The 12,500-nt window shown below is 41.0% G+C and overlaps 1 protein-coding gene and 1 long non-coding RNA gene across 2 annotated transcripts in view; one reads left to right on the top strand and one right to left on the bottom strand.

Annotated features, from left to right (window-relative positions):
* The window catches only part of LOC127361310 (RNA-binding protein 25-like), a gene marked incomplete at its 5' end in the record, with an annotated part of 22,079 nt that extends 17,058 nt beyond the window's left edge, over positions 1 to 5,021 (top strand). Inside the window, one exon of the mRNA XM_051395836.1 lies at positions 4,879 to 5,021. Coding sequence (XP_051251796.1) covers positions 4,879 to 5,021 — 143 coding nt within the window. The remainder of the gene's footprint in view (positions 1 to 4,878) is intronic.
* Positions 5,022 to 6,977: 1,956 nt separating this feature from the next.
* On the bottom strand, positions 6,978 to 11,475 carry LOC127361307 (uncharacterized). The gene is made up of 3 exons (XR_007884189.1): positions 11,138 to 11,475; positions 7,989 to 8,063; positions 6,978 to 7,089 (listed from the first exon to the last, which is right to left on the bottom strand). It is a non-coding gene; the product is annotated as an uncharacterized LOC127361307 (long non-coding RNA).
* Between the last annotated feature and the right edge of the window lie 1,025 nt (positions 11,476 to 12,500).

The following is a 12,500-nucleotide window of genomic DNA, read 5'->3' as shown; positions in this document are numbered from 1 at the left end:
ATCAAAAGGTTGGATCAATACTGAACATGAACAGGAGCGTTGGATGGTTTTACTTATTAAACTGACAGCAGTGTATCATCTGTACCAACTGGCTCTCGTCCATATTTCTCCCCACAGTTCACGGACCGCGACCGACCCTACGGACCCTCTGTGGCGTCTTCAGTCGGGACCGAAGGAGCCCGAAACAGCTTGTGACTCCTCTCCAGCTCTTGACCTCTGACCTCTCACCTCCGTACAGTTTGTTTCTCGTAATCTGTGGAGCTTGTTTTACCGCCGACCTCGCTGTGAGTCACCGAGACAGACGACGAAGCCAAATGTGGAAGCAAAACAAACATCTTAATGATCTGAAACTTCCTGACGAGGACACCGAGACAGGAGGAGAAGAGGAGATAAAGAGGAAAAGCGAGGATGGAGGAGGATGTAAAGCGAGATGTAACGTGAGAGACAGAGGTGCGAGTTAATGTGTCCATCTCTCTGAGTGTGTGTGCAGTCTATTTATCCATCACAGAGTGTGTGTGTGTAAGGCGATTACAGATCTGGAAGCTTTGGTTACATTCCCCTCTCTCATCCTGCCATCCTGCCCGACCAAACGGCGGTGGGTTTGATGGTTTTAGTGCCTCCCCGCTCGATGCAAATCTCATCACCAGTTTTTAGACACGAACGCTGGGAAGCGACAAACAGAAACCGGAGAGAGGCCGCATTAACGCCGCCGCGGCTCCTTCAAGAAAAGAAAAAGGAAACCAGAGGCTGAAAATATGGCGTCGGGTTTCAGCCGTTTGGAAAATATCCTCAATTTGATCAAAAATTTATAATGTGACTTTTAGAGCAGCTTGGGTTTCCTGGAGGCTGCTGCTGCACATTATACAGCTCCTTTAATGTGGTTAACACACTTAAACACACCGCGCTGCCCTGCACTCTGTGTGTGAGTGCAATATGAGTCTGCATGTGTGTGTGTGTGTGTGTGTGTGTGTGTGAGAGAGTGCAGCGCTGTAAAAACGGATTAAAATTCATAATTTGAAAGGACAACAAGTTTCAACAGATTCTGGATGAGAGCTTTAAAGGAACAGTTGAAATCATTTAAAAAATATATTTCGTGTGGAGATACAAGTTGTTATTCTACTAAATACGACGTTAAACTGAGTCCGTTGTGTGTTTCAACTCTATAGTTTATTAATTTTGTGTATGCGAGACATTCTCGGATGTACGCTGTAAAAACTGTCAAACAATGACAGCAAAAGACTGTAAACTGTAAATAGGTTAAAGTTTCTGTAACAGTAAAACTCTGTGATATCTGATGGCAAAACCTTTATTTATACGACATTTTAAAGGAATTTATACGGAATAAAGTTGTTTTTTTTATATTACGGACTGTAAATTAAACAGGAAACCACCGTTATAGCATCATATGGTAAAACTGTTTCTGTTGATGGTAAAAACTTGTATTTATCCAATAAAATCTGTAATAAAACTCAACACTACTAATATCCTTTTACTGTAATAGTAGAGAATTTTTTACCGTAGCTGCCAGTTTTTTACCGTAAAAATAACGTACTTTTTTTACAGTGTAGATTCACAATCTAAGAACACGCCGTGAGTTTACTGCACATACTCAACTGCCCCATAATGCACTGCGTCTCTTCTGACTGGTCAATGGCAGACTGCGAGGGTTTCACTCTCTTCGTGCGTTATTTAGTTATTGAGAATATTTGAGTTGAGAAATAAACGAATATCAGCGGTTTTATTAATACTGATGGAGAAACATTGTTATGATGAAATTTACATCATAGGGGTCTCGCACATGGCTCGACCACGCCCCCTCGACCGTTATGGACATCGGTACGTGCGGGTATCATGACGACACGCCTCTCTGACCCAACAGGAAGTCGCCCATTTGGAATTTCTGGGATATTTACAGCGATTATTTGTCGTATTTGAACAAACTCCTCGTAGGGAATTGATCGGATCCACTTCAGATTTAGTCGGGGCAATCTAAAGATCATCACCATGAAAAGCTCTTTGTGCCGAACGGCGAGTCCGTGGCATCAGATTCCAACGCCATGAAACAGTTGGTTGTAACAACTGCAGTGCACTTTGTCCAATCTCAACTAAACCTCACGTGTTCTATTAGAACTCATCTACATGCCAATATTCAGTCACACTCATAGCGCCACCTGCTGGAAACAGGAAGTGAGCCACGCCATCGTGATCTGATTTACGTGGTATTTTCATGGCGTGGTCTACACATACTGGATGGCCGCAGCACGCCCTGATGCACGCGGACTGCGAGGGGCCCGATGATGGCTGCTTCATTATTTTAAATCAGTTTTTTCTAGTTACAGGTTTCTTACGCGTCCTGGAAAACCTGGAAATTTAGAGAGTAGTTTTCCAGTCGTGGAAATTCCTTAAAATGAGCAAATATTCTGAAATAATTCTGGAAAACTTTGCGTGTTAGTGTTAATGAACCTGAACTCTCCTGAAGGAAGAAGGTTGGGAACCAGTGAGTTAAAGTATTATGTATAATGTGAATGAATAAATGTATTGATTGTGTCTCCTCACATCTGAAACCAAACTTATAGATCTGCTTTAAAAACAAACTTTTTCTTCCTCTCAGCGTCTCGTTCTCTCCTTCGTGGCTCCGCCCTCTCCTCGTCTTTACAGATACGATTCTTTTTCTTCAGCTTTCTCTTCTTTCTGTCCTTCCATCGTCTCTCTCTCTCTCTCCCTCCCTCCCTCTCGCCGCCGCTGTGTTTATGTTTCACTTCATATCGAGTTGTTCCTCTGCTGGTATCAATATTGTTCGCTGCCTACCAATCAATAAGCAGGAATAAAAACTTTACCGACCCAATCAATTACGCCCACTTCATTTTCATAACTCGACTCCATCGTCCTCGTCGCCGCGACAACAGCCCGATGATCTGGACGCTCTCCTGGGACACGTGCTCCTCCCTTCCCCTCCCTCCCTCCCTCCCTCTCTCCCCCCCCCTCCGGTTGCATTAAGTCCAGAATTGTTAACGAGGTATCGGATTCTGCGATGATGGACGCTACAACGAGACACTTTGAGAAAAATCTGAGGCCAGATCGGTTTACGTCTAAAACGACGGGATGGGATCAATAACAATATTTTCCCTGGAAAACAGAAGCCTCTTCCCCTCCATAATCCCCCCCCTCCACTTTAAGAGCCCCTCCACATTCATTTTTAATGGCTAAGAAAGGAGCGGGGGGGGCTAGCAGGTTGCACGGTTAGCGGCGGCAGCGGAAGGCTAATACACCGACAGCTGTGCCGTGTGTGCCGGGGCGAAGACGCCGTTTGGGTCCGCGGGGGAGGAGAGGGGAGGTCAGTGTCAGCGGCTAATTGGTTCCTTGGCAGTGACACTCGATCCGGCTGATCCAATCAGAGGAAGCCTGAGACAGGATGGAGACACGGAGAGTTTCGGGGGTTTGGATGAAGTACAAACATCTCGTAATGTGATGAAATTCAAACTGCAGCCTCAGAAACGACCACAGAGTTCAATCAGCTCCCGGCTGACGTCATCCGAAGTGCTCGAGTACATCCAAACAGCCGAATCACGATCAATATGCTTCCCAATAATAATAACAATAAACCCAACAGACAACTCAACAGCGCGTCTAATGAAAGATTGAGATCCCCTCATCAATAAATCACATAATAACTTTTACATTGGTGTATTAAATATTGATCACATGACTCGAGTTTGTTCCGCTGACTCATTTTTATTTAGTATTTAATTACAAAAATCCTATTTGGATAATCAATTAATTCTGTTTTTATCTGCTGTTTTAATAATTTGCGTAGTGAGTAAATTAAACAGAAGAGTTAATATTTGTTGGGTTAAGTATGAATCCATTCAGATCAATTCTACGCATTTCAAATTCTGCATATGAGTATAATTAACTTAATTTACCAGATCAATAAACAGTAATTATTAACTGTATCATCAGCTATCAGTAATCAATAACATTGGATATAATATAAAATATATGTCATTTAGTCAGTTAATTAGTTATTAATAGTAGAAAAGGGAACCACAGGATTAAACTACCAAGCAGTAAATAAAGATAAATGTATATATATATGTATATAATAATAGATGTTACTCTATAATTATTATTTTACTTGTTGCTCGATGTGGTAAAAACATCATTCTGTGATTATTCAGATGAGATTTCTGATTATATTTTTATCACAAATTTGATTTTCACTGTAAAATCTTTTAAAATCCTGATGATATAATATTTCTGTAGCAAACAAACGTGATTCCTTAAATGTATATTATATTATAATGCTGTTTTAATAACATTTTACCTTTATTAATGAATATTAACTGAATATTGCCCATAATATTGTGAGTAATTGTGCAGCCCCATTAGTTATATAGTAATAATATTTCTGCTACTCCCCACATATTAATTATTGTGTCCTTTCTCCCCAAAATTCAAATAAAATAAAGGTTTTTTTCTTTGTTAAAATCAAATGAATGTGAATATTTCAGCTGCTGAACGTTTTTAAATAAAATAGGTGGATGTTGTACCTAATTATTTAGGAGTAACTGTAATATTATGAGTGAAATGTAACCGTAGTTATCAGGAGTAAAGGCTCCCTGCTGTCACAGATAATAAAGATATTTAATGTCGGCAGATCTGAAGCAGCGAGGCGTGAAAACATCTTGAAGTTGAGTTCAAAGACTCGAAGAGACTCTTGAGTCTGTCAGCCACTCGACCCGAGCCGGAGCTGTGATGAAGAGGGGTCAGTCGCTCACACACAGCGGGTTTAACCTCTGCTGTGTTTCCCGTCTGCGGGGTCACGAGCGGGATTAGCCCTCTGATGCTGTGGTGACATCATCACTTCCTGTTGGTCAGCTGACTTCACACTTCACATGAACGGAGGAGACAGGCGGGTCGGATCCTCCAAAGGACTCGACCCGCAAAGGTTTGACCTCCAGACGACCCGACGGATGAAGCCGCTCATCTCGGACGAGACGTTCAACCTCAAAGAGATTTAAATAACGGGTTCATTCAAGTGCTCCTGAACGCACCATTCAGAGCAAAACTCAACTTTAAACTTTACTGACATTAACTACAAACTCAACTCAATGAAACTTAGTTTAAATTAACTCAACTAGAGTCGGAGAAAGAAACTAAACCAAAATAAATTAAATTAAACTGAACTTTTCTCTTAATTTAATAAACTGAAACAAACTAAAGTCAATATAATCCCAACTAATTAAACTAAACTAAACCCAAATAATTAACAAATAATACTCTAAACTGAATAATAAACTTTCATTGTGTTGATTATTGCGGACAAGAGTGGTAGTGTTTGTTTCTGTAGGTCACACAGCATTAAACTGAGACTGTTTATAACCAGATAATAACTCATTTTAATTTAAATTAACTCAACCGCATCTAAACTAAACTCAACTAAACTAAACTCAAACTAAACTAAACTCAAACTAAACTCAAACTAAACTAAACTCAAACTAAATGAAACTTAAATTAAATTAAAGAATTCTTGTGAATGATTCATTAATTTTTCGTCCAAACACACCTGCGACCTTCGCCGAGGACGGCTCCGCCCCCCACACTTTGACTGACAGGTGTGGTCTGACACAGGAAGTGATGAAGAGGAGGGGCGTGGCAGATCCTCTCGTCGTCTGATGTCGTGGTGATTCACAGTCTGAGCCACAAAATGGCTTCCTGCTGCAGCGGCGCTGTCAGCAATTAGAGCGAGTTTAACACGTCTTTGTCTCGCTGCAAATTACTGTTCACAGTCCTATTAATTTACTCTGAGTGTGTGTGTGTGTGTGTGTGTGTGTGTGAGTGTGTGTGTGTGTGTGTGTGTGTGTGTGTGTGTGTGTGTGGTGTGTGTGTGTGTGTGTGTGTGTGTGTGTGAGTGTGTGTGTGTGTGTGTGTGTGTGTGTGTGTGAGTGTGTGTGTGTGTGTGTGTGTGTGTGTGTGTGTGAGGAGTTCAGTTTCCACCAGTTGTGTGCAGCAAGTTGTCTCAGTTCAGTTGCTAGAGCTGGTTTCTACTGCAGGACCTTGAACACATCGTAGATATAAAGTATAAAGAGGCGTTCAGGGACACAGAGATAAAGTAACTGCTCCTTTAACAGTTTCATACAATCTGGTTCTGGCTGGTTCCATTATACCTCGGTACCGGTCCGATGAGAACGGGTCCAGTCACATTATGAGGTCACCTGAAGGTTTATTGATTGTTGATTGTTTACTTTTACACCTCAGTTATAAACAATCATATTTATTCCTGTTTACATTTCAGAGCCTGAACTTCCTGACCGAGGGTTGCTCAACTCTGATTGGAGCAGAGAGCAAACGGGGGGCGGGGCTTAAGAAGCGTGTCAATCATCACATTTTTATTTAAAGTAACTAAAGCGGTCAGATAAAAGTAATGGAGTAAAAAACAGGAAGAAAAGTACCTCAAATATGTAATAAAGTACAGTACTCGAGTAAATGTTCATTGAGCAGTCTGTCTCGCCCTCTCCTCCCTCGTTCTCTCCCCCTCTCCTCCCCCTCTCTCCATCCTTCATTCAATCTGTGACACCAGCTTCTCCCTCTTTCTCCCCCTCTCCAACATATTTCTCTCCCCCTCTCCTCCATATTTCTCTCCCCCTCTCTTCCCCTCGTTCTCCCCCGTTCTCCCCCGTTCTCCCTCGTTCTCTCTTGTAATTGCGTCAGTTTATTTTTCTCTCTAATATTTCTCCTCCATAAAGTGTCTCATTAAAATTAATCACAGGCTGTATTATATCGCTACCTGCGGTGAAAAGTGACAGATTTGCCGATTGCTGCCGTTCGGTGAAGGAGGCTGAGTGTATGTGTGTGTGTGTGTGTGTGTGTGTGTGTGTGTGTGTGTGTGGAGGGGGGTGTGGGGGTGGGGGGGGGGGGTCAAAATGGCGTCGCACTCTGTTTCAAAATCACTCCTGAGAAAAGAAAAATCATCAGGTTCATTTGCCTTTTTTTAATTTTACACATCAGTAAATCATCATCATCTTCCTCTTCCTCCTCTTCCTTTTCCTCCTCTTCCTCACAGGTGTTCCCAACTGAAGCGCAGAGTAACTGTAGAGGAAAAAATAATAATTTAATTAGATTCAATTTAATCTTTTGGGGAAAAAAGAAATAAGATTTTGATGGTTTTACAGATTTTAGTGAGTCTGAAGGTTCAATGGACAGTTTACATCGATTCTCTGATTATTTCTCTTTCACATCCAAACAAACGTACTAACTGTAACTGAATCCGATCAGAATCCAATCGATCAGGTACAAACATACTGTGATTAGTGGCAATGATCATTTTTACAGCACAAATTTAATTTCCACAAAAAAAACCTACCACGAAAACCATGTGAAATATTTTGGTGTCTGAATCCCCCGAACGCCTCATAATTATGACTTTTTATCTCTCAAACGGTGGCGGAGACAAAATGTTAACACTTCTACACGTTAGCACCAAACTCCCTTTAAGAAATATCACATTTTAACAATTCCTAACGTGTTCGTAACAACACGTAACTCTAGAAACACGAGCTAAAGGCCGTCATATGTCCACAGTCTGACTGTCAATACAGGATCAATAGAGTTAGAGATTCATTCTGTCTGTCTGTCTGCCTGTCTGTCTGTCTGTCTCTCTCTCTGCGGACTCTCTGAGGTTAAACCTTTGAAAAAGAAGAAAGTAAAGAGGACGAAGAGGCTTAAAGTCTTTTAGGAACAAACTGTTTAACCTCCGCTGACCTGCTGACTCTGATTAAAGGAAAATTTCACCTTTTTCTCCTGTCGACCTGCTGTTCGCCTCGCCGGCCTCTTAACCCCCGATCACCTCCACACACACACACACACACACACACACACACACACACACACACACACACACACACACACATACACAACTGAAGGCTCAGCAGGTAGATGTGTATTTGTTGTGTGTGTTTGTTGTGTGTGTGTCCTGCCGTGCGACTGACCTGCTGATCGTCCGCAGCACTAATTAGCAGCTTTGTCTGTCTCACCGCTGGCAGCCCAGCTCCGCCTCTGATTGGCTGTGAGGAGGAAGTAAACACACACACACGCTGAGAGGTTGAGGGTGAAAACAGCAGCTTTGTTTTGGAGGAAATGAGTTTGTCTCTTTGTGTCCATTAAACTAAAGAGGAGGTTTGTGTTTGCAGGTGAGCTGTTGTTTCCGCACTGTCAGCCAACAGAGCGACAGCGAGCGGCCTTTACACGCTCACACAGGCTAACCTGCACATGTTGGGAAATTAGCAGGATTAGCATTAATAAGTACATCATTGGATTATTGATTATTTAATTTGTAAAATGTGGTATTTCTTAAAGGGAGTTTGGTGCAGGGAGGTTGAATTCAAACTGCTAATATGGATCATTTTTTATGTTTTGTCTCCGAATTTTGAGATAAAAAGTTATTATTATGAGATATGAAGTCATTATTTTTAGATAAAAAGTTATTATTATGAGATATGAAGTCATTATTTTTAGATAAAAAGTTATTATTATGAGATATGAGTCATTATTTTTAGATAAAAGTTATTATTATGAGATATGAAGTCATTATTTTGAGATAAAAAGTTATTATTATGAGATATAAAGTCATTATTCTCAGTTAGCGTTAGTTAGCGTTTGAGGGCAGACCTGTGTGGACACTCGGGTTCAGCTCTGGGTTCTGAAATGAATCCTTTATATTGATGTATGAAGTTCTGGTCGGCGTGTTGATGTTGGAAATACCTGTTATGGTTAATAATGTTCAGCTTTGATATTACTCTGTGGTTGACCTGAAGCTCTGTACTTTGGTTATTAATGATTCACTGATCAGTTTAGAGAATTAATTAATTAATTTATTTTATTGAAGTTTAGTCTGAAAGTAAATGTTTCCATTTGTTTTCTTTACAGTTTATCAACCTTTAAAATAAAAAGAGACATTTTCATGTTTTAGAGAAAGATTCATCTTTTGTGTCTTTTTATTAAAAGAATTAAAAACCAACAAGATAACTTTTTGTTTTTATTATAAATAAACTGTAAAACCTGACGAGTCAATTCAACTGAAACACTTCAAATTTATTAACTCCAACAATTTAAGCATGAAAAAATATCTGATTTGAATAATCAATAAAGTAGTTAATTAATAATAGTGAGTAAATTACTCTCATCTGCAGCATTTCTACAAACTTATTTAAAGTGTCACAGAATTTATCGGAATAAAGTCACTTAAATTAATCTTCTTTATACAAATGTTGTGTATATGTTGTTATTATTATTATTATTATTATTATATAAAGTCGACTTAAAGAAACTGAGTCAGTGGAACAAAATTCCACTCCAATTTTGGGTTTAATTCACATGAATGACATTTTATAAGATAAAGTTACTTTAACTTACTTTTAACTTTTCTTATTAAACTAAAGTGATTTACAGTTTGTGACATTACACTGTAAAACCAGATACGTTCATTTAACTGACCTAAACTCATTTTTTAAGGTTAAAAAAGTAATTTTAAGTGGCACAAACTTGTAAGTTACATAAAAATAAACTTTAAAACTTTTCTTGATTAATAACTTTTTACTGTGAATTTTTGTTTTTACAGCACAAATAAATTCCCACTCAAAATAACTAAAGTAATTTAATCAAGATTGTTTTTCTTTAAGTTATAAAAGTTAGTTTTACTCTAAAAGTTTGATGTAGTTTCAGTGAGTTAAGTGAACGTATCTGTTTTATAGTTAAAGGTTTATATATTTATAAATGTCTGTCCCACAGCTGACTGATCAGCTGAGAGTCCTGATTCTGGTCCTGATTCTGGTCCTGATTCTGGCTGTAAGACCTCCCGCTGTCTCATTATTTGTTTCTCTTTAGTGCAGCTCCACCTGTAGCCCCTCGCAGGGTCCCCCCTCCCCTCAAAGCCGTGTATTCGGGGGTTAAGTCCACAGCCCGCCGGGTGTCTTGTCGCCTTTTGTGCTGGTGGACAAAGCTCCGTCCCGCCGTCCCTCTCCGGCCCTTCAGAGGGACAGTGGAGCGAGGCGGCGACCCCGAGACGAGCTGTCAGCGTTTGACGAGGTCGCCTTTCAGACGGGGAGAAAAACATTCGTCTGACGTCCAAATACCAAAACCATCATCATCTTCATCTTCATCTTCTTCGTGAGAGGGGCAACGGAGGAAAGACTTTCTCACCACGAGAAAATACTCGAATATCCAAAGTTTTAAGGTTTTATCTGGATACAAATTCTCCGTATTTGGTAAGAAGTAAAAATAATAAAACTTTATTTAAAGCTCCAGCGTGGAACGAGTGTTTGTTTGTGTTTAATCAGCTGATGACACAGAGGCGGAGTCCGCCATGTTGAACAGCCATGTTTTCTACAGTAGCTCAGAACAGACAAACATAGAGACTTTCGCCGTCTCCGTAGTTTCTCCTGATTCATGTTTTTCCCTCTGAGACGTAAAAATTCAGTTTAAAGACGTTTAAAACAGAAATATTCGAGTTAATGTTCAACAAAAGGTTTTATTTTTACTTCCCGGTGTTGTTTTGTTCGTATTTATCTTCCGTACAAACACAATCACTTTAATATTCACAGACTTGGAATTTGAACTTTGTCACTTTTGTGCCGCGAACTTCAGACGTTTAAATAAAGTCAGAAAAGAAAAAGAGAGAAAACAGGATTTGAGAGGAGGAATGTCCCACAGAGAGTTCGTTAATCCTCTTACTGTCTGTTAACCAGCCAGAGCTACACTAATCCTCCACAGACACCACAGAGGAAGAATAACAGAGGAGCTGCTGGGGGGGGGGAGAGAGGGAGAAAGGGAGAGAGTGGAGAAGGAAAAGAAGAAATGGAAAAGGTGGGAAAGAGTAAGGGAGCAAGGAATGAGGGAGGGAAGGAAAGACGGGAGACGAAAGAGGGAGTAAGTGAGGAAGGAGGAAGGTAGAGAAGGAAAAGAGAGGGAGGTTGAATAAAGGGAAAAAGAAGGAAGGAATGAGGGGGAGGCAGAAAAGAGGAAGGAAGGAAACAAGGGAGGGTAGGAGAGGAAAGGGAGGAAGGGAATAAAGGGGGGAGGAATAAAAGAGGGAGGAATAAAGGGGGGAGGAATAAAGGGGGAGGACTCCTCTTCTCCTCACCTTTCCTCTACATATCCTCTCTTCTTCCCCTTCCTCCCCCTCCCCTCCTCTTCCTCACCCAGCGTGAGGCCTTGTGGGCGTTCAGCTGATTTCCTTCGCCAGCTCCTCGACTCTGATCCATCGGAAACCAAATTTACGGCACCACCGAAGAAGAAGACGCCGCCGCGGCGGTCGCTAAAGATACCTCCCGATCGGAGTGGAGAGGAGGTGAAGAAGAACAGATTTGGCTGTCGGCCCTCAGAGTTTCGGTGTTTGATGTGACAGAAGTTAAATTTACTCTCAGCCGCTGAGGTGTAAATATAGACGAGGTTTGGCTCGCCGCCATTAAAGCTTCACTGAGTCAGGATGCTGCTTTCAAATACCTTCACGGCTCGTAAAACTCACCGCTCAACTAATTAAACTGAATAAATATAAAAGACTGAAAGATTTACTGGATTAAACTTCAGTTCTCAGTGAGCAGGTGATGTGTTCAGGTACCGAAGCTTGACGCTAACAGACTGAAGCTAATGCTAACAGACTGACTTCATGTTTGTTGACAGGAAGAAAAATGTGAATAAAACCAGTTAAACTTTACTTAATTCAGCATTTTGATCCAGTCTGTGGTTGGTCGGTGTGAACGGAGGGTCGTCCAAAGACATCTCTGTGTGTGTGTGTGTGTGTGTGTGTGTGTGTGCTGCGGGGGTGTCGGGCTAATTGCAGTGTGCTGATTGACGTGTTGAGACTGGAGGAAAGATGAGAGCAACCTGCGGTATTCACTTTCAGGTTGGATGTAGATGTGTGTCGGCTGATATCGGATCTTTACGGATGAGTGTGTGTTGGAGCGCCGCGTCCTCACGGGGTCAGAGGTCATCATAAATCCCGCGGAGGGAGTTTTCCTGCTGGGAATCACGCCGAAAAAAAAACCTCCCAAAGTTTACCTCGAAAGGAAACATCAGAGTTTAGTCTGCAGCGTCGGCTGTGATTATACGCTGGAGATAATTGTTTAATGCGCGGCTGAGACGAGCCGAGTGAGTTCAGATGTGTTTGGACTGAACTGGAAGTCGAACAAAAGAACTCACAGTTTGGAGTTTAGACTTCAGAGGCCAAAATGTTCTTGAAAGGGAAGACGGACGAGTAGAAGTCCTCCAGAGTGAGGACATGTTGTTGCTTTTAGAGGAGAATAATCAGCAGTGGGAGAATAATCACATCTTTTACTTCAGTAACTGAACTCATCAATAAAATTATTTAAAATGTTGCTGGTTGAACTGGTTTTAATCTCCTGTATGGTGTGAATGTAACTGTGATGGTGATATTAGAGACGGAGTATTAGGGCCATACTAAGAGGAAAAAGAATGAGAATAAAGTCGTAATATTAACAGAATAA

This window comes from Dicentrarchus labrax, unplaced genomic scaffold (assembly GCF_905237075.1).
Source record: "Dicentrarchus labrax unplaced genomic scaffold, dlabrax2021, whole genome shotgun sequence".
NCBI lineage: Eukaryota > Metazoa > Chordata > Actinopteri > Moronidae > Dicentrarchus > Dicentrarchus labrax.
Note: the sequence above shows the minus strand (reverse complement) of the source record. Positions and strands in the feature narration are given on the sequence as shown.